This window comes from Heterodontus francisci, chromosome 49, assembly GCF_036365525.1.
Source record: "Heterodontus francisci isolate sHetFra1 chromosome 49, sHetFra1.hap1, whole genome shotgun sequence".
In the NCBI taxonomy this organism is placed as follows: Eukaryota; Metazoa; Chordata; class Chondrichthyes; order Heterodontiformes; family Heterodontidae; genus Heterodontus; species Heterodontus francisci.
Window position 1 is genome coordinate 8,539,233 of NC_090419.1, and position 20,821 is coordinate 8,560,053.

The 20,821-nt window shown below is 56.4% G+C and overlaps 1 protein-coding gene across 1 annotated transcript in view; it reads right to left on the bottom strand.

Annotated features, from left to right (window-relative positions):
* LOC137358320 (metabotropic glutamate receptor 6-like) overlaps nt 1–20,103 on the bottom strand; it is a 67,317-nt gene extending 47,214 nt beyond the window's left edge. The window contains exons 1-2 of the mRNA XM_068024263.1: nt 19,690–20,103; nt 18,245–18,461 (exon numbers count right to left, since the gene is read on the bottom strand). Of these exons, the coding sequence (XP_067880364.1) occupies nt 18,245–18,461; nt 19,690–19,974 (502 nt within the window). The 5' untranslated portion in view covers nt 19,975–20,103. The remainder of the gene's footprint in view (nt 1–18,244; nt 18,462–19,689) is intronic.
* Between the last annotated feature and the right edge of the window lie 718 nt (nt 20,104–20,821).

Here is a 20,821-nt window from a genome sequence, read left to right on the forward strand (position 1 = left end):
GGGTCCCGATGATGAGAGTGAGGGTCCCGATGATGAGAGTGAGGGTCCCGATGGTGAGAGTGAGGGTCCCGATGATGAGAGTGAGGGTCCGATGATGAGAGTGAGTGTCCCGATGATGAGAGTGAGGGTCCTGATGATGAGAGTGAGGGTCCTGATGATGAGAGTGAGGGTCCCGATGGTGAGAGTGAGGGTCCCGATGATGAGAGTGAGGGTCCGATGATGAGAGTGAGTGTCCCGATGATGAGAGTGAGGGTCCTGATGGTGAGAGTGAGGGTCCTGATGATGAGAGTGAGGGTCCTGATGATGAGAGTGAGGGTCCCGATGATGAGAGTGAGGGTCCCGATGGTGAGAGTGAGGGTCCCGATGATGAGAGTGAGGGTCCTGATGATGAGAGTGAGGGTCCTGATGGTGAGAATGAGGGTCCCGATGATGAGAGTGAGGGTCCGATGATGAGAGTGAGGGTCCCGATGGTGAGAGTGAGGGTCCCGATGGTGAGAGTGAGGGTCCTGATGGTGAGAGTGAGGGTCCGATGATGAGAGTGAGGGTCCCGATGGTGAGAGTGAGGGTCCTGATGGTGAGAGTGAGGGTCCCGATGATGAGAGTGAGGGTCCGATGATGAGAGTGAGGGTCCCGATGGTGAGAGTGAGGGTCCCGATGGTGAGAATGAGGGTCCCGATGATGAGAGTGAGGGTCCGATGATGAGAGTGAGGGTCCCGATGGTGAGAGTGAGGGTCCCGATGGTGAGAGTGAGGGTCCTGATGGTGAGAGTGAGGGTCCGATGATGAGAGTGAGGGTCCCGATGGTGAGAGTGAGGGTCCTGATGGTGAGAGTGAGGGTCCCGATGATGAGAGTGAGGGTCCGATGATGAGAGTGAGGGTCCGATGATGAGAGTGAGGGTCCCGATGGTGAGAGTGAGGGTCCTGATGGTGAGAGTGAGGGTCCCGATGATGAGAGTGAGGGTCCGATGATGAGAGTGAGGGTCCCGATGGTGAGAGTGAGGGTCCCGATGGTGAGAGTGAGGGTCCCGATGGTGAGAGTGAGGGTCCCGATGGTGAGAATGAGGGTCCCGATGATGAGAGTGAGGGTCCCGATGGTGAGAGTGAGGGTCCCGATGATGAGAGTGAGGGTCCGATGGTGAGAGTGAGGGTCCGATGATGAGAGTGAGGGTCCTGATGGTGAGAATGAGGGTCCCGATGATGAGAGTGAGGGTCCGATGATGAGAGTGAGGGTCCTGATGGTGAGAGTGAGGGTCCCGATGGTGAGAGTGAGGGTCCCGATGATGAGAGTGAGGGTCCGATGATGAGAGTGAGGGTCCTGATGGTGCGAGTGAGGGTCCGATGATGAGAGTGAGGTTCCTGATGGTGAGAGTGAGGGTCCTGATGGTGAGAGTGAGGGTCCTGATGGTGAGAGTGAGGGTCCTGATGGTGAGAATGAGGGTCCCGATGATGAGAGTGAGGGTCCTGATGGTGAGAATGAGGGTCCTGATGGTGAGAATGAGGGTCCCGATGATGAGAGTGAGGGTCCCGATGGTGAGAGTGAGGGTCCCGATGATGAGAGTGAGGGTCCTGATGGTGAGAATGAGGGTCCCGATGATGAGAGTGAGGGTCCCGATGGTGAGAGTGAGGGTCCTGATGATGAGAGTGAGGGTCCTGATGGTGAGAGTGAGGGTCCCGATGATGAGAGTGAGGGTCCGATGATGAGAGTGAGGGTCCCGATGGTGAGAGTGAGGGTCCTGATGATGAGAGTGAGGGTCCTGATGGTGCGAGTGAGGGTCCCGATGATGAGAGTGAGGGTCCGATGATGAGAGTGAGGGTCCCGATGGTGAGAGTGAGGGTCCCGATGGTGAGAGTGAGGGTCCCGATGATGAGAGTGAGGGTCCCGATGGTGAGAGTGAGGGTCCCGATGATGAGAGTGAGGGTCCTGATGATGAGAGTGAGGGTCCTGATGGTGAGAGTGAGGGTCCTGATGGTGAGATTGAGGGTCCCGATGGTGAGAGTGAGGGTCCTGATGGTGAGAGTGAGGGTCCTGATGGTGAGAGTGAGGGTCCTGATGATGAGAGTGAGGGTCCGATGATGAGAGTGAGGGTCCTGATGGTGAGAGTGAGGGTCCCGATGGTGAGAGTGAGGGTCCTGATGATGAGAGTGAGGGTCCCGATGATGAGAGTGAGGGTCCTGATGGTGAGAGTGAGGGTCCTGATGATGAGAGTGAGGGTCCTGATGGTGCGAGTGAGGGTCCCGATGATGAGAGTGAGGGTCCCGATGATGAGAGTGAGGGTCCCGATGGTGAGAGTGAGGGTCCTGATGATGAGAGTGAGGGTCCTGATGGTGAGAGTGAGGGTCCTGATGATGAGAGTGAGGGTCCTGATGGTGAGAGTGAGGGTCCCGATGGTGAGAGTGAGGGTCCTGATGATGAGAGTGAGGGTCCTGATGGTGAGAGTGAGGGTCCTGATGATGAGAGTGAGGGTCCTGATGGTGAGAGTGAGGGTCCCGATGATGAGAGTGAGGGTCCCGATGATGAGAGTGAGGGTCCTGATGGTGAGAGTGAGGGTCCTGATGATGAGAGTGAGGGTCCTGATGGTGCGAGTGAGGGTCCCGATGATGAGAGTGAGGGTCCCGATGATGAGAGTGAGGGTCCCGATGGTGAGAGTGAGGGTCCGATGGTGAGAGTGAGGGTCCTGATGATGAGAGTGAGGGTCCTGATGGTGAGAGTGAGGGTCCTGATGATGAGAGTGAGGGTCCTGATGGTGAGAGTGAGGGTCCTGATGGTGAGAGTGAGGGTCCGATGGTGAGAGTGAGGGTCCCGATGATGAGAGTGAGGGTCCTGATGGTGAGAGTGAGGGTCCCGATGATGAGAGTGAGGGTCCTGATGGTGAGAGTGAGGGTCCTGATGGTGAGAGTGAGGGTCCGATGGTGAGAGTGAGGGTCCTGATGATGAGAGTGAGGGTCCCGATGATGAGAGTGAGGGTCCTGATGGTGAGAGTGAGGGTCCCGATGATGAGAGTGAGGGTCCTGATGGTGAGAGTGAGGGTCCTGATGGTGAGAGTGAGGGTCCTGATGATGAGAGTGAGGGTCCTGATGGTGAGAGTGAGGGTCCTGATGGTGAGAGTGAGGGTCCGATGGTGAGAGTGAGGGTCCTGATGATGAGAGTGAGGGTCCTGATGGTGAGAGTGAGGGTCCTGATGGTGAGAGTGAGGGTCCTGATGATGAGAGTGAGGGTCCTGATGGTGAGAGTGAGGGTCCTGATGGTGAGAGTGAGGGTCCTGATGATGAGAGTGAGGGTCCTGATGGTGAGAGTGAGGGTCCTGATGGTGAGAGTGAGGGTCCTGATGATGAGAGTGAGGGTCCTGATGGTGAGAGTGAGGGTCCTGATGGTGAGAGTGAGGGTCCCGATGATGAGAGTGAGGGTCCTGATGATGAGAGTGAGGGTCCTGATGGTGAGAGTGAGGGTCCTGATGGTGAGAGTGAGGGTCCTGATGGTGAGAGTGAGGGTCCTGATGATGAGAGTGAGGGTCCTGATGGTGAGAGTGAGGGTCCTGATGGTGAGAGTGAGGGTCCTGATGATGAGAGTGAGGGTCCTGATGGTGAGAGTGAGGGTCCTGATGGTGAGAGTGAGGGTCCTGATGATGAGAGTGAGGGTCCTGATGGTGAGAGTGAGGGTCCTGATGGTGAGAGTGAGGGTCCCGATGATGAGAGTGAGGGTCCGATGATGAGAGTGAGGGTCCTGATGGTGAGAGTGAGGGTCCCGATGGTGAGAGTGAGGGTCCTGATGGTGAGAGTGAGGGTCCCGATGGTGAGAGTGAGGGTCCCGATGGTGAGAGTGAGGGTCCTGATGATGAGAGTGAGGGTCCTGATGGTGAGAGTGAGGGTCCCGATGATGAGAGTGAGGGTCCGATGATGAGAGTGAGGGTCCTGATGGTGAGAGTGAGGGTCCCGATGGTGAGAGTGAGGGTCCTGATGATGAGAGTGAGGGTCCTGATGGTGAGAGTGAGGGTCCCGATGATGAGAGTGAGGGTCCGATGATGAGAGTGAGGGTCCTGATGGTGAGAGTGAGGGTCCCGATGATGAGAGTGAGGGTCCTGATGGTGAGAGTGAGGGTCCGATGATGAGAGTGAGGGTCCTGATGGTGAGAGTGAGGGTCCGATGATGAGAGTGAGGGTCCTGATGATGAGAGTGAGGGTCCTGATGGTGAGAGTGAGGGTCCTGATGGTGAGAGTGAGGGTCCGATGGTGAGAGTGAGGGTCCTGATGGTGAGAGTGAGGGTCCCGATGGTGAGAGTGAGGGTCCTGATGATGAGAGTGAGGGTCCTGATGGTGAGAGTGAGGGTCCCGATGGTGAGAGTGAGGGTCCTGATGATGAGAGTGAGGGTCCTGATGGTGAGAGTGAGGGTCCTGATGGTGAGAGTGAGGGTCCTGATGGTGAGAGTGAGGGTCCGATGATGAGAGTGAGGGTCCGATGGTGAGAGTGAGGGTCCCGATGGTGAGAGTGAGGGTCCCGATGGTGAGAGTGAGGGTCCTGATGATGAGAGTGAGGGTCCCGATGATGAGAGTGAGGGTCCTGATGGTGAGAGTGAGGGTCCCGATGGTGAGAGTGAGGGTCCCGATGGTGAGAGTGAGGGTCCTGATGATGAGAGTGAGGGTCCCGATGATGAGAGTGAGGGTCCTGATGGTGAGAGTGAGGGTCCGATGGTGAGAGTGAGGGTCCTGATGGTGAGAGTGAGGGTCCGATGGTGAGAGTGAGGGTCCTGATGGTGAGAGTGAGGGTCCCGATGGTGAGAGTGAGGGTCCTGATGATGAGAGTGAGGGTCCTGATGGTGAGAGTGAGGGTCCCGATGGTGAGAGTGAGGGTCCTGATGATGAGAGTGAGGGTCCTGATGGTGAGAGTGAGGGTCCTGATGGTGAGAGTGAGGGTCCTGATGGTGAGAGTGAGGGTCCCGATGGTGAGAGTGAGGGTCCCGATGGTGAGAATGAGGGTCCTGATGGTGAGAGTGAGGGTCCTGATGGTGAGAGTGAGGGTCCGATGGTGAGAGTGAGGGTCCTGATGGTGAGAGTGAGGGTCCTGATGGTGAGAGTGAGGGTCCCGATGGTGAGAGTGAGGGTCCCGATGGTGAGAGTGAGGGTCCGATGATGAGAGTGAGGGTCCCGATGGTGAGAGTGAGGGTCCTGATGGTGAGAGTGAGGGTCCCGATGGTGAGAGTGAGGGTCCTGATGGTGAGAGTGAGGGTCCGATGGTGAGAATGAGGGTCCTGATGGTGAGAGTGAGGGTCCCGATAGTGAGAGTGAGGGTCCGATGGTGAGAGTGAGGGTCCCGATAGTGAGAGTGAGGGTCCGATGATGAGAGTGAGGGTCCCGATGGTGAGAGTGAGGGTCCTGATGGTGAGAGTGAGGGTCCCGATGGTGAGAGTGAGGGTCCTGATGGTGAGAGTGAGGGTCCGATGGTGAGAATGAGGGTCCTGATGGTGAGAGTGAGGGTCCCGATAGTGAGAGTGAGGGTCCGATGATGAGAGTGAGGGTCCTGATGGTGAGAGTGAGGGTCCCGATGGTGAGAGTGAGGGTCCTGATGGTGAGAGTGAGGGTCCCGATGATGAGAGTGAGGGTCCGATGGTGAGAATGAGGGTCCCGATGGTGAGAGTGAGGGTCCGATGGTGAGAATGAGGGTCCGATGGTGAGAGTGAGGGTCCTGATGGTGAGAGTGAGGGTCTGATGATGAGAGTGAGGGTCCTGATGATGAGAGTGAGGGTCCCGATGATGAGAGTGAGGGTCCGATGGTGAGAGTGAGGGTCCCGATGATGAGAGTGAGGGTCCTGATGATGAGAGTGAGGGTCCCGATGATGAGAGTGAGGGTCCGATGATGAGAGTGAGGGTCCCGATGATGAGAGTGAGGGTCCTGATGATGAGAGTGAGGGTCCGATGATGAGAGTGAGGGTCCCGATGATGAGAGTGAGGGTCCTGATGATGAGAGTGAGGGTCCCGATGATGAGAGTGAGGGTCCTGATGATGAGAGTGAGGGTCCGATGATGAGAGTGAGGGTCCCGATGATGAGAGTGAGGGTCCTGATGATGAGAGTGAGGGTCCCGATGATGAGAGTGAGGGTCCGATGGTGAGAGTGAGGTTCCTGATGATGAGAGTGAGGGTCCCGATGATGAGAGTGAGGGTCCGATGGTGAGAATGAGGGTCCGATGGTGAGAGTGAGGGTCCCGATGATGAGAGTGAGGGTCCCGATGATGAGAGTGAGGGTCCTGATGGTGAGAGTGAGGGTCCCGATGATGAGAGTGAGGGTCCTGATGATGAGAGTGAGGGTCCCGATGATGAGAGTGAGGGTCCGATGGTGAGAATGAGGGTCCCGATGGTGAGAGTGAGGGTCCCGATGGTGAGAGTGAGGATCCCGATGGTGAGAGTGAGGGTCTGATGATGAGAGTGAGGGTCCCGATGGTGAGAGTGAGGGTCCGATGATGAGAGTGAGGGTCTGATGATGAGAGTGAGGGTCCCGATGGTGAGAGTGAGGGTCCGATGATGAGAGTGAGGGTCTGATGATGAGAGTGAGGGTCCCGATGGTGAGAGTGAGGGTCCCGATGATGAGAGTGAGGGTCCTGATGATGAGAGTGAGGGTCCGATGGTGAGAATGAGGGTCCGATGGTGAGAGTGAGGGTCCCGATGATGAGAGTGAGGGTCCCGATGATGAGAGTGAGGGTCCTGATGGTGAGAGTGAGGGTCCCGATGATGAGAGTGAGGGTCCTGATGATGAGAGTGAGGGTCCCGATGATGAGAGTGAGGGTCCGATGGTGAGAATGAGGGTCCCGATGGTGAGAGTGAGGGTCCCGATGGTGAGAGTGAGGGTCTGATGGTGAGAGTGAGGGTCCTGATGATGAGAGTGAGGGTCCGATGGTGAGAGTGAGGGTCCGATGGTGAGAGTGAGGGTCCGATGGTGAGAGTGAGGGTCTCGTTGGTGAGAGTGAGGATCCCGATGGTGAGAGTGAGGGTCCCGATGATGAGAGTGAGGGTCCTGATGGTGAGAGTGAGGGTCCCGATGGTGAGAGTGAGGTTCCTGATGGTGAGAGTGAGGGTCCCGATGGTGAGAGTGAGGTTCCTGATGATGAGAGTGAGGATCCCGATGATGAGAGTGAGGGTCCCGATGGTGAGAGTGAGGGTCCCGATGATGAGAGTGAGGTTCCTGATGATGAGAGTGAGGGTCCCGATGGTGAGAGTGAGGTTCCTGATGATGAGAGTGAGGATCCCGATGATGAGAGTGAGGGTCCCGATGGTGAGAGTGAGGGTCCCGATGATGAGAGTGAGGGTCCCGATGGTGAGAGTGAGGGTCCGATGATGAGAGTGAGGGTCCCGATGATGAGAGTGAGGGTCCCGATGGTGAGAGTGAGGGTCCCGATGATGAGAGTGAGGGTCCCGATGGTGAGAGTGAGGGTCCGATGATGAGAGTGAGGGTCCCGATGGTGAGAGTGAGGGTCCGATGATGAGAGTGAGGATCCCGATGATGAGAGTGAGGGTCCCGATGATGAGAGTGAGGGTCCCGATGGTGAGAGTGAGGGTCCCGATGATGAGAGTGAGGGTCCCGATGGTGAGAGTGAGGGTCCCGATGGTGAGAGTGAGGGTCCTGATGATGAGAGTGAGGGTCCGATGATGAGAGTGAGGGTCCCGATGGTGAGAGTGAGGGTCCCGATGATGAGAGTGAGGATCCCGATGATGAGAGTGAGGGTCCCGATGATGAGAGTGAGGGTCCCGATGATGAGAGTGAGGATCCTGATGGTGAGAGTGAGGGTCCCGATGATGAGAGTGAGGGTCCCGATGATGAGAGTGAGGGTCCGATGGTGAGAGTGAGGGTCCGATGATGAGAGTGAGGGTCCCGATGGTGAGAGTGAGGGTCCCGATGATGAGAGTGAGGATCCCGATGATGAGAGTGAGGGTCCCGATGATGAGAGTGAGGGTCCCGATGATGAGAGTGAGGATCCTGATGGTGAGAGTGAGGGTCCCGATGATGAGAGTGAGGATCCCGATGATGAGAGTGAGGGTCCCGATGGTGAGAGTGAGGGTCCCGATGATGAGAGTGAGGGTCCCGATGGTGAGAGTGAGGGTCCCGATGATGAGAGTGAGGGTCTCGTTGGTGAGAGTGAGGGTCCCGATGATGAGAGTGAGGGTCCCGATGGTGAGAGTGAGGGTCCCGATGATGAGAGTGAGGGTCCCGATGATGAGAGTGAGGGTCTCGTTGGTGAGAGTGAGGGTCCCGATGATGAGAGTGAGGGTCCCGATGGTGAGAGTGAGGGTCCCGATGGTGAGAGTGAGGGTCCCGATGATGAGAGTGAGGATCCTGATGGTGAGAGTGAGGGTCCCGATGATGAGAGTGAGGATCCCGATGATGAGAGTGAGGGTCCCGATGGTGAGAGTGAGGGTCCCGATGATGAGAGTGAGGGTCCCGATGGTGAGAGTGAGGGTCCCGATGATGAGAGTGAGGGTCTCGTTGGTGAGAGTGAGGGTCCCGATGATGAGAGTGAGGGTCCCGATGGTGAGAGTGAGGGTCCCGATGATGAGAGTGAGGGTCTCGTTGGTGAGAGTGAGGGTCCCGATGATGAGAGTGAGGGTCCCGATGGTGAGAGTGAGGGTCCCGATGATGAGAGTGAGGGTCCGATGGTGAGAGTGAGGGTCCCGATGGTGAGAGTGAGGGTCTCGTTGGTGAGAGTGAGGGTCCCGATGATGAGAGTGAGGGTCCCGATGATGAGAGTGAGGGTCCCGATGGTGAGAGTGAGGGTCCCGATGGTGAGAGTGAGGGTCCTGATGGTGAGAGTGAGGGTCCCGATGATGAGAGTGAGGGTCCGATGATGAGAGTGAGGGTCCCGATGGTGAGAGTGAGGGTCCGATGGTGAGAGTGAGGGTCCCGATGGTGAGAGTGAGGTTCCTGATGATGAGAGTGAGGGTCCGATGATGAGAGTGAGGGTCCCGATGGTGAGAGTGAGGGTCCCGATGGTGAGAGTGAGGTTCCTGATGATGAGAGTGAGGGTCCCGATGGTGAGAGTGAGGGTCCCGATGATGAGAGTGAGGATCCCGATGATGAGAGTGAGGGTCCCGATGATGAGAGTGAGGGTCCTGATGGTGAGAGTGAGGGTCCCGATAGTGAGAGTGAGGTTCCTGATGATGAGAGTGAGGATCCCGATGATGAGAGTGAGGGTCCCGATGGTGAGAGTGAGGGTCCCGATGATGAGAGTGAGGATCCCGATGATGAGAGTGAGGGTCCCGATGGTGAGAGTGAGGGTCCGATGATGAGAGTGAGGGTCCCGATGGTGAGAGTGAGGGTCCCGATGATGAGAGTGAGGATCCCGATGATGAGAGTGAGGGTCCCGATGGTGAGAGTGAGGGTCCCGATGGTGCGAGTGAGGGTCCCGATGATGAGAGTGAGGGTCCCGATGGTGAGAGTGAGGGTCCCGATGATGAGAGTGAGGGTCTCGTTGGTGAGAGTGAGGGTCCCGATGATGAGAGTGAGGGTCTGATGGTGAGAGTGAGGGTCTGATGGTGAGAGTGAGGGTCCGATGATGAGAGTGAGGGTCCGATGATGAGAGTGAGGGTCCCGATGGTGAGAGTGAGGGTCCGATGATGAGAGTGAGGGTCCGATGATGAGAGTGAGGGTCCGATGATGAGAGTGAGGGTCTGATGATGAGAGTGAGGGTCCCGATGATGAGAGTGAGGGTCCGATGATGAGAGTGAGGGTCCCGATGGTGAGAGTGAGGGTCCGATGATGAGAGTGAGGGTCCGATGATGAGAGTGAGGGTCTGATGATGAGAGTGAGGGTCCCGATGATGAGAGTGAGGGTCCCGATGATGAGAGTGAGGGTCCCGATGGTGAGAGTGAGGGTCCCGATGATGAGAGTGAGGGTCTCGATGATGAGAATGAGGGTCCGATGGTGAGAGTGAGGGTCCCGATGGTGAGAGTGAGGGTCTGATGGTGAGAGTGAGGGTCCCGATGATGAGAGTGAGGGTCCGATGATGAGAGTGAGGGTCCCGATGATGAGAGTGAGGGTCTGATGATGAGAGTGAGGGTCCCGATGATGAGAGTGAGGGTCTGATGGTGAGAGTGAGGGTCCCGATGATGAGAGTGAGGGTCCGATGATGAGAGTGAGGGTCCCGATGATGAGAGTGAGGGTCTGATGATGAGAGTGAGGGTCTGATGATGAGAGTGAGGGTCCCGATGATGAGAGTGAGGGTCCCGATGATGAGAGTGAGGGTCCCGATGGTGAGAGTGAGGGTCCCGATGATGAGAGTGAGGGTCCGATGATGAGAGTGAGGGTCCGATGATGAGAATGAGGGTCCCGATGGTGAGAGTGAGGGTCTGATGGTGAGAGTGAGGGTCCCGATGATGAGAGTGAGGGTCCGATGATGAGAGTGAGGGTCCCGATGATGAGAGTGAGGGTCCCGATGGTGAGAGTGAGGGTCCCGATGGTGAGAGTGAGGGTCCCGATGATGAGAGTGAGGGTCCCGATGGTGAGAGTGAGGGTCTGATGGTGAGAGTGAGGGTCCCGATGATGAGAGTGAGGGTCCGATGATGAGAGTGAGGGTCCCGATGATGAGAGTGAGGGTCTGATGATGAGAGTGAGGGTCTGATGATGAGAGTGAGGGTCCCGATGATGAGAGTGAGGGTCCCGATGATGAGAGTGAGGGTCCCGATGGTGAGAGTGAGGGTCCCGATGATGAGAGTGAGGGTCCGATGATGAGAGTGAGGGTCCGATGATGAGAGTGAGGGTCTGATGATGAGAGTGAGGGTCCCGATGATGAGAGTGAGGGTCTCGATGATGAGAATGAGGGTCCGATGGTGAGAGTGAGGGTCCCGATGGTGAGAGTGAGGGTCCCGATGGTGAGAGTGAGGGTCTGATGATGAGAGTGAGGGTCCGATGATGAGAGTGAGGGTCCCGATGGTGAGAGTGAGGGGGACGATGGTGAGAGTGAGGATCCCGATGGTGAGAGTGAGGGTCCCGATGGTGAGAGTGAGGGTCCCGATGATGAGAGTGAGGGTCCCGATGGTGAGAGTGAGGGTCCCGATGGTGAGAGTGAGGGTCCCGATGGTGAGAGTGAGGGTCTGATGATGAGAGTGAGGGTCTGATGGTGAGAGTGAGGGTCCCGATGGTGAGAGTGAGGGTCCCGATGATGAGAGTGAGGGTCCCGATGGTGAGAGTGAGGGTCCCGATGGTGAGAGTGAGGGTCCCGATGATGAGAGTGAGGGTCCCGATGGTGAGAGTGAGGGTCCCGATGATGAGAGTGAGGGTCCGATGGTGAGAGTGAGGGTCCCGATGGTGAGAGTGAGGGTCCCGATGATGAGAGTGAGGGTCCGATGGTGAGAGTGAGGGGGACGATGGTGAGAGTGAGGGTCTGATGATGAGAGTGAGGGTCCGATGATGAGAGTGAGGGTCCGATGATGAGAGTGAGGGTCCCGATGGTGAGAGTGAGGGTCCGATGATGAGAGTGAGGGTCCCGATGATGAGAGTGAGGTTCCTGATGATGAGAGTGAGGGTCCCGATGATGAGAGTGAGGGTCCCGATGGTGAGAGTGAGGGTCCCGATGATGAGAGTGAGGGTCCCGATGGTGAGAGTGAGGGTCCCGATGATGAGAGTGAGGGTCTGATGATGAGAGTGAGGGTCCGATGATGAGAGTGAGGGTCCGATGATGAGAGTGAGGGTCTGATGATGAGAGTGAGGGTCCCGATGATGAGAGTGAGGGTCCCGATGATGAGAGTGAGGGTCCCGATGGTGAGAGTGAGGGTCCTGATGGTGAGAGTGAGGGTCCCGATGATGAGAGTGAGGGTCTGATGATGAGAGTGAGGGTCCGATGATGAGAGTGAGGGTCCCGATGGTGAGAGTGAGGGGGACGATGGTGAGAGTGAGGATCCCGATGGTGAGAGTGAGGGTCCCGATGATGAGAGTGAGGGTCTCGATGATGAGAATGAGGGTCCGATGGTGAGAGTGAGGGTCCCGATGGTGAGAGTGAGGGTCCCGATGGTGAGAGTGAGGGTCTGATGATGAGAGTGAGGGTCCGATGATGAGAGTGAGGGTCCCGATGGTGAGAGTGAGGGGGACGATGGTGAGAGTGAGGATCCCGATGGTGAGAGTGAGGGTCCCGATGGTGAGAGTGAGGGTCCCGATGGTGAGAGTGAGGGTCCCGATGGTGAGAGTGAGGGTCCCGATGGTGAGAGTGAGGGTCTGATGATGAGAGTGAGGGTCCCGATGATGAGAGTGAGGGTCTGATGATGAGAGTGAGGGTCTGATGGTGAGAGTGAGGGTCCCGATGATGAGAGTGAGGGTCTGATGATGAGAGTGAGGGTCTGATGGTGAGAGTGAGGGTCCCGATGATGAGAGTGAGGGTCTGATGATGAGAGTGAGGGTCTGATGGTGAGAGTGAGGGTCCCGATGGTGAGAGTGAGGGTCCCGATGATGAGAGTGAGGGTCCTGATGATGAGAATGAGGGTCCGATGATGAGAATGAGGGTCCTGATGGTGAGAGTGAGGGTCTGATGATGAGAGTGAGGGTCTGATGGTGAGAGTGAGGGTCCCGATGATGAGAGTGAGGGTCTGATGGTGAGAGTGAGGGTCCCGATGATGAGAGTGAGGGTCCGATGATGAGAATGAGGGTCCTGATGATGAGAGTGAGGGTCCTGATGATGAGAATGAGGGTCCGATGATGAGAATGAGGGTCCTGATGATGAGAGTGAGGGTCCTGATGATGAGAGTGAGGGTCCTGATGATGAGAGTGAGGGTCCTGATGGTGAGAGTGAGGGTCTGATGATGAGAGTGAGGGTCCTGATGATGAGAGTGAGGGTCCTGATGATGAGAATGAGGGTCCGATGATGAGAATGAGGGTCCTGATGGTGAGAGTGAGGGTCTGATGATGAGAGTGAGGGTCTGATGGTGAGAGTGAGGGTCCCGATGATGAGAGTGAGGGTCTGATGGTGAGAGTGAGGGTCCCGATGATGAGAGTGAGGGTCCTGATGGTGAGAGTGAGGGTCCTGATGATGAGAGTGAGGGTCCTGATGGTGAGAGTGAGGGTCCTGATGATGAGAGTGAGGGTCCTGATGATGAGAATGAGGGTCCGATGATGAGAATGAGGGTCCTGATGATGAGAGTGAGGGTCCTGATGATGAGAATGAGGGTCCGATGATGAGAATGAGGGTCCTGATGATGAGAGTGAGGGTCCTGATGATGAGAGTGAGGGTCCTGATGATGAGAGTGAGGGTCCTGATGGTGAGAGTGAGGGTCCTGATGATGAGAGTGAGGGTCCTGATGATGAGAGTGAGGGTCCCGATGATGAGAGTGAGGGTCCCGATGATGAGAGTGAGGGTCCGATGATGAGAGTGAGGGTCCGATGGTGAGAGTGAGGGTCCTGATGGTGAGAGTGAGGGTCCCGATGGTGAGAGTGAGGGTCCTGATGATGAGAGTGAGGGTCCGATGGTGAGAGTGAGGGTCCTGATGGTGAGAGTGAGGGTCCTGATGATGAGAGTGAGGGTCCTGATGATGAGAGTGAGGGTCCTGATGATGAGAGTGAGGGTCCTGATGGTGAGAGTGAGGGTCCTGATGATGAGAGTGAGGGTCCTGATGATGAGAGTGAGGGTCCTGATGATGAGAGTGAGGGTCCTGATGGTGAGAGTGAGGGTCCTGATGGTGAGAGTGAGGGTCCCGATGGTGAGAGTGAGGGTCCTGATGGTGAGAGTGAGGGTCCTGATGATGAGAGTGAGGGTCCGATGATGAGAATGAGGGTCCTGATGATGAGAGTGAGGGTCCTGATGATGAGAGTGAGGGTCCTGATGGTGAGAGTGAGGGTCCTGATGATGAGAGTGAGGGTCCTGATGATGAGAGTGAGGGTCCGATGATGAGAATGAGGGTCCTGATGATGAGAGTGAGGGTCCTGATGGTGAGAGTGAGGGTCCCGATGATGAGAGTGAGGGTCCTGATGATGAGAGTGAGGGTCCGATGATGAGAATGAGGGTCCTGATGATGAGAGTGAGGGTCCTGATGGTGAGAGTGAGGGTCCTGATGATGAGAGTGAGGGTCCTGATGGTGAGAGTGAGGGTCCTGATGATGAGAGTGAGGGTCCTGATGATGAGAGTGAGGGTCCTGATGGTGAGAGTGAGGGTCCTGATGATGAGAGTGAGGGTCCTGATGATGAGAGTGAGGGTCCTGATGGTGAGAGTGAGGGTCCCGATGGTGAGAGTGAGGGTCCTGATGATGAGAGTGAGGGTCCTGATGATGAGAGTGAGGGTCCTGATGATGAGAGTGAGGGTCCTGATGGTGAGAGTGAGGGTCCTGATGATGAGAGTGAGGGTCCTGATGATGAGAGTGAGGGTCCTGATGGTGAGAGTGAGGGTCCCGATGGTGAGAGTGAGGGTCCTGATGATGAGAGTGAGGGTCCTGATGATGAGAGTGAGGGTCCTGATGGTGAGAGTGAGGGTCCTGATGATGAGAGTGAGGGTCCTGATGATGAGAGTGAGGGTCCTGATGATGAGAGTGAGGGTCCTGATGGTGAGAGTGAGGGTCCTGATGGTGAGAGTGAGGGTCCTGATGATGAGAGTGAGGGTCCTGATGATGAGAGTGAGGGTCCTGATGATGAGAGTGAGGGTCCTGATGATGAGAGTGAGGGTCCTGATGATGAGAATGAGGGTCCGATGATGAGAATGAGGGTCCTGATGATGAGAGTGAGGGTCCTGATGGTGAGAGTGAGGGTCCTGATGATGAGAGTGAGGGTCCTGATGGTGAGAGTGAGGGTCCTGATGATGAGAGTGAGGGTCCTGATGATGAGAATGAGGGTCCGATGATGAGAATGAGGGTCCTGATGATGAGAGTGAGGGTCCTGATGGTGAGAGTGAGGGTCCTGATGATGAGAGTGAGGGTCCTGATGGTGAGAGTGAGGGTCCTGATGATGAGAGTGAGGGTCCGATGATGAGAGTGAGGGTCCCGATGATGAGAGTGAGGGTCCTGATGGTGAGAGTGAGGGTCCGATGGTGAGAGTGAGGGTCCTGATGATGAGAGTGAGGGTCCTGATGGTGAGAGTGAGGGTCCTGATGATGAGAGTGAGGGTCCTGATGGTGAGAGTGAGGGTCCTGATGATGAGAGTGAGGGTCCGATGATGAGAGTGAGGGTCCCGATGGTGAGAGTGAGGGTCCTGATGATGAGAGTGAGGGTCCTGATGGTGAGAGTGAGGGTCCTGATGATGAGAGTGAGGTTCCTGATGATGAGAGTGAGGGTCCCGATGGTGAGAGTGAGGGTCCTGATGGTGAGAGTGAGGGTCCTGATGATGAGAGTGAGGGTCCCGATGATGAGAGTGAGGGTCCCGATGATGAGAGTGAGGGTCCGATGGTGAGAGTGAGGGTCCTGATGGTGAGAGTGAGGGTCCTGATGATGAGAGTGAGGGTCTGATGGTGAGAGTGAGGGTCCTGATGGTGAGAGTGAGGGTCCTGATGATGAGAGTGAGGGTCTGATGGTGAGAGTGAGGGTCCCGATGGTGAGAGTGAGGGTCCTGATGGTGAGAGTGAGGGTCCTGATGGTGAGAGTGAGGGTCCCGATGGTGAGAGTGAGGGTCTGATGATGAGAATGAGGGTCCTGATGATGAGAGTGAGGGTCCCGATGATGAGAGTGAGGGTCCGATGGTGAGAGTGAGGGTCCTGATGGTGAGAGTGAGGGTCCTGATGATGAGAGTGAGGGTCCCGATGATGAGAGTGAGGGTCCCGATGATGAGAGTGAGGGTCCGATGGTGAGAGTGAGGGTCCTGATGGTGAGAGTGAGGGTCCTGATGATGAGAGTGAGGGTCCTGATGGTGAGAGTGAGGGTCCTGATGATGAGAGTGAGGGTCCTGATGGTGAGAGTGAGGGTCCTGATGATGAGAGTGAGGGTCCTGATGATGAGAATGAGGGTCCGATGATGAGAATGAGGGTCCTGATGATGAGAGTGAGGGTCCTGATGGTGAGAGTGAGGGTCCTGATGATGAGAGTGAGGGTCCTGATGGTGAGAGTGAGGGTCCTGATGATGAGAGTGAGGGTCCGATGATGAGAGTGAGGGTCCCGATGATGAGAGTGAGGGTCCTGATGGTGAGAGTGAGGGTCCGATGGTGAGAGTGAGGGTCCTGATGATGAGAGTGAGGGTCCTGATGGTGAGAGTGAGGGTCCTGATGATGAGAGTGAGGGTCCGATGATGAGAGTGAGGGTCCCGATGGTGAGAGTGAGGGTCCGATGGTGAGAGTGAGGGTCCTGATGATGAGAGTGAGGGTCCTGATGGTGAGAGTGAGGGTCCTGATGGTGAGAGTGAGGGTCCTGATGATGAGAGTGAGGGTCCGATGATGAGAGTGAGGGTCCTGATGGTGAGAGTGAGGGTCCTGATGATGAGAGTGAGGGTCCTGATGATGAGAGTGAGGGTCCTGATGGTGAGAGTGAGGGTCCTGATGATGAGAGTGAGGTTCCTGATGATGAGAGTGAGGGTCCCGATGGTGAGAGTGAGGGTCCTGATGGTGAGAGTGAGGGTCCTGATGATGAGAGTGAGGGTCCCGATGATGAGAGTGAGGGTCCCGATGATGAGAGTGAGGGTCCGATGGTGAGAGTGAGGGTCCGATGATGAGAGTGAGGGTCCCGATGATGAGAGTGAGGGTCCCGATGATGAGAGTGAGGGTCCTGATGGTGAGAGTGAGGGTCCGATGGTGAGAGTGAGGGTCCGATGGTGAGAGTGAGGGTCCGATGATGAGAGTGAGGGTCCCGATGATGAGAGTGAGGGTCCTGATGGTGAGAGTGAGGGTCCGATGGTGAGAGTGAGGGTCCTGATGATGAGAGTGAGGGTCCCGATGGTGAGAGTGAGGGTCCCGATGGTGAGAGTGAGGGTCCCGATGGTGAGAGTGAGGGTCCTGATGGTGAGAGTGAGGGTCCTGATGATGAGAGTGAGGGTCCGATGATGAGAGTGAGGGTCCCGATGGTGAGAGTGAGGGTCCTGATGATGAGAGTGAGGGTCCTGATGATGAGAGTGAGGGTCCCGATGGTGAGAGTGAGGGTCCTGATGGTGAGAGTGAGGGTCCTGATGATGAGAGTGAGGGTCCCGATGATGAGAGTGAGGGTCCTGATGGTGAGAGTGAGGGTCCTGATGGTGAGAGTGAGGGTCCTGATGATGAGAGTGAGGGTCCGATGATGAGAGTGAGGGTCCCGATGGTGAGAGTGAGGGTCCTGATGATGAGAGTGAGGGTCCTGATGGTGAGAGTGAGGGTCCTGATGATGAGAGTGAGGTTCCTGATGATGAGAGTGAGGGTCCCGATGGTGAGAGTGAGGGTCCTGATGGTGAGAGTGAGGGTCCTGATGATGAGAGTGAGGGTCCCGATGATGAGAGTGAGGGTCCCGATGATGAGAGTGAGGGTCCGATGGTGAGAGTGAGGATCCCGATGGTGAGAGTGAGGGTCCTGATGATGAGAGTGAGGGTCCCGATGATGAGAGTGAGGGTCCTGATGGTGAGAGTGAGGGTCCCGATGGTGAGAGTGAGGGTCCTGATGATGAGAGTGAGGGTCCTGATGATGAGAGTGAGGGTCCCGATGGTGAGAGTGAGGGTCCCGATGATGAGAGTGAGGTTCCTGATGATGAGAGTGAGGGTCCCGATGATGAGAGTGAGGTTCCTGATGGTGAGAGTGAGGGTCCCGATGATGAGAGTGAGGGTCCCGATGGTGAGAGTGAGGGTCCCGATGATGAGAGTGAGGGTCCTGATGATGAGAGTGAGGGTCCCGATGGTGAGAGTGAGGTTCCTGATGATGAGAGTGAGGGTCCCGATGGTGAGAGTGAGGTTCCTGATGATGAGAGTGAGGTTCCTGATGATGAGAGTGAGGTTCCTGATGATGAGAGTGAGGTTCCTGATGATGAGAGTGAGGGTCCCGATGATGAGAGTGAGGGTCCTGATGATGAGAGTGAGGGTCCTGATGATGAGAGTGAGGGTCCCGATGGTGAGAGTGAGGGTCCGATGATGAGAGTGAGGGTCCCGATGATGAGAGTGAGGTTCCTGATGATGAGAGTGAGGGTCCCGATGATGAGAGTGAGGGTCCCGATGGTGAGAGTGAGGTTCCTGATGATGAGAGTGAGGGTCCCGATGATGAGAGTGAGGGTCCCGATGGTGAGAGTGAGGGTCCGATGATGAGAGTCAGGTTCCTGACAGTGGGAGTGAGGTTCCTATAGGAGAGAGGGATGTCCGCCACTCTCTCTCCCCTCGCGCTCTGCTGTTGCGAGGAGTGGGCAGCCTCAGTGAACCCCTTACCTGCCTCCCTCGAGATCTGGGCAAAGGCCTCCACCCCGCTTTCCCCATAATTGCCCTCGGAGGCGATGGTCGAGACGTAGTTCCAGCCCAGGGCTTTGACAATGTCCACCATGGCTTGGGCCTGGTAGGAATCTGGAGGCACGACTCGGGAGAAGTAGTCATATCGATTATTGTCACTGAGCTCGGGAGCCGTCGAGGCGTAACTGATCTGCGGGATCTGAGGAGGGACAACATGACAAGAGTTAGACACCTGTTCCTCCGCTCCCTCCTTCTCTTCAACTGATACTGGTCCCTCCAGTGAAGTCGGAGGTCATTGAACACGGATACAGAACCTCACCTCCGTCTTCACGACTGTCACTCCCGGTCTTTGTGGTGTTACTCACTTGACAGCTGTAGTCACTGGTGTCGGAGGGTCAGTACTGAGGGAACGCCGCACTGTCGGAGGGTCAGTTCTGAGGGAGTGCCGCACTGTCGGAGGGTCAGTACTGAGGGAGCGCCGCACTGTCGGAGGGTCAGTACTGAGGGAGCGCCGCACTGTCGGAGGGTCAGTACTGAGGGAGCGCCGCACTGTCGGAGGGTCAGTACTGAGGGAGCGCCGCACTGTCGGAGGGTCAGTACTGAGGGAGCGCCGCACAGTCGGAGGGTCAGTACTGAGGGAGCGCCGCACTGTCGGAGGGTCAGTACTGAGGGAGCGCCGCACTGTCGGAGGGTCAGTACTGAGGGAGTGCCACGCTGTCGGAGGGTCAGTACTGAGGGAGTGCCACACTGTCGGAGGGTCAGTATGAGGGAGCGCCGCACTGTCGGAGGGTCAGTACTGAGGGAGTGCCACGCTGTCGGAGGGGCCGTCTTTCAGGATGAGACATTAAACCCGAGGCCCTCATCTGCCCTCTCGGATGGATGTAAAAGATCGCACGGCCACTGTTGGAAGACGAGACAGAGGTTGGGGCAGTGGTGGGGAGTCACCCCAGTGTCCTGGGGACAATATTAACCGACATCTCTAAAAGCAGAATAATTCCCGCTTGCTGCCTGTGGAATCTTGCTGTGCACGAATGGACTGTTGCATTCACCTACATAACAACAGTTAACCATGCCTCAACAGTCCTCCATTGGCCAAGACGTGGGTGCGGAAATCCTGAGCAGCGCCGTCAAAAATGCATGTCCCTTCTCCCATCAGCCACCTCTCCTCCAATCATCCCCCATTCCTCACGTCACCGGAGACGCCGGGCTCGATCCCGAACCTGATCCTGATCTGATCCCCGACGACCAGAGACCGATCTCGAGCCCTCGAACCCACTCCCCACCCCTGGCTCCTCATCCGTTATGGGAACCAGACTTGTTGACCCCTTTGGGGCTGAGCCGATTGGAGCCAGGCTCCGCAGCCACCCGCGCTGGACCTCCCGTGGGCGCTATCCCTTTGGCCGACGCCTGCAAAATTTGGACTTAACTGCAAAGAGCCTGAGGACGTTGGCCACCATGATGGAGACGGAGCTGGCCGAAGCCCCAATGACCCCGATGATTCTCTCCGGCCTGGGCAGGATGGGCGGCTCACCATTGGAGCACCGAATGTCCGACGTGTCCTTCTGGATGAGGGCCTGCACGAAGGTGAGGGACTGCTCCAGGGCGTAGATGTCCCGGGAGCACGTGTCCAGTATCCGGGCCCCGAGGGTGATGTTGGGGAGCAGCTCGGAGTCGCTGTTGATCTGGTCCAAGGCGTACAACATGGCCTCCATGCGATGAACGCCCTTCTCTTTCTTGATGTCGCCGCAGGAGGTCCCAGCTGGGCCCTTGCCATGCACCGGGAACAGTCCCCCGAGGGTGATATCGCCCTCAATCTTGATGGAGTGTGGCTGGGTCCCCTGGTGCGCGTCGCACAACAGCAGACTTACCAGAGCCACCGGAAGCCACACCAGCACCTTCCAACTGCGGCCAATGGAGTTCGGCCGACCGTACATCTTTCCAGGGATTCTGAACCCGACGTCCCTTGTAATAAAACCGGGTCTGAAACGACACAAACGGGCAAGAGGGGAGTGGAAGTGAGGACGGTGCAGAGCCTCGGTTTGCACTGACATTCATACCCTTTCATTTATGCTGCTCCTTAATTCGATAAACAAACGCAGGAGCAGAGATACTGAGACTCGCACACACCCACACACACTAACACACACACACACTAACATACACCCACACACACTAACACACACACACAGTAACATACACCCACACACACTAACATACACACACACTAACATACACCCACACACACTAACATACACACAGATACACTAACATACACACCCACACACACTAACATACACACAGATACACTAACATACACACCCACACACACTAACACCCACACACACTAACATACACCCACACACACTAACATACACACAGACACACTAACATACACACCCACACACACTAACATACACACACACTAACACACACACACACTAACATACACCCACACACACTAACATACACACAGACACACTAACATACACACCCACACAAACTAACATACATACAGATACACTAACATACACACCCACACACACTAACACCCACACACAC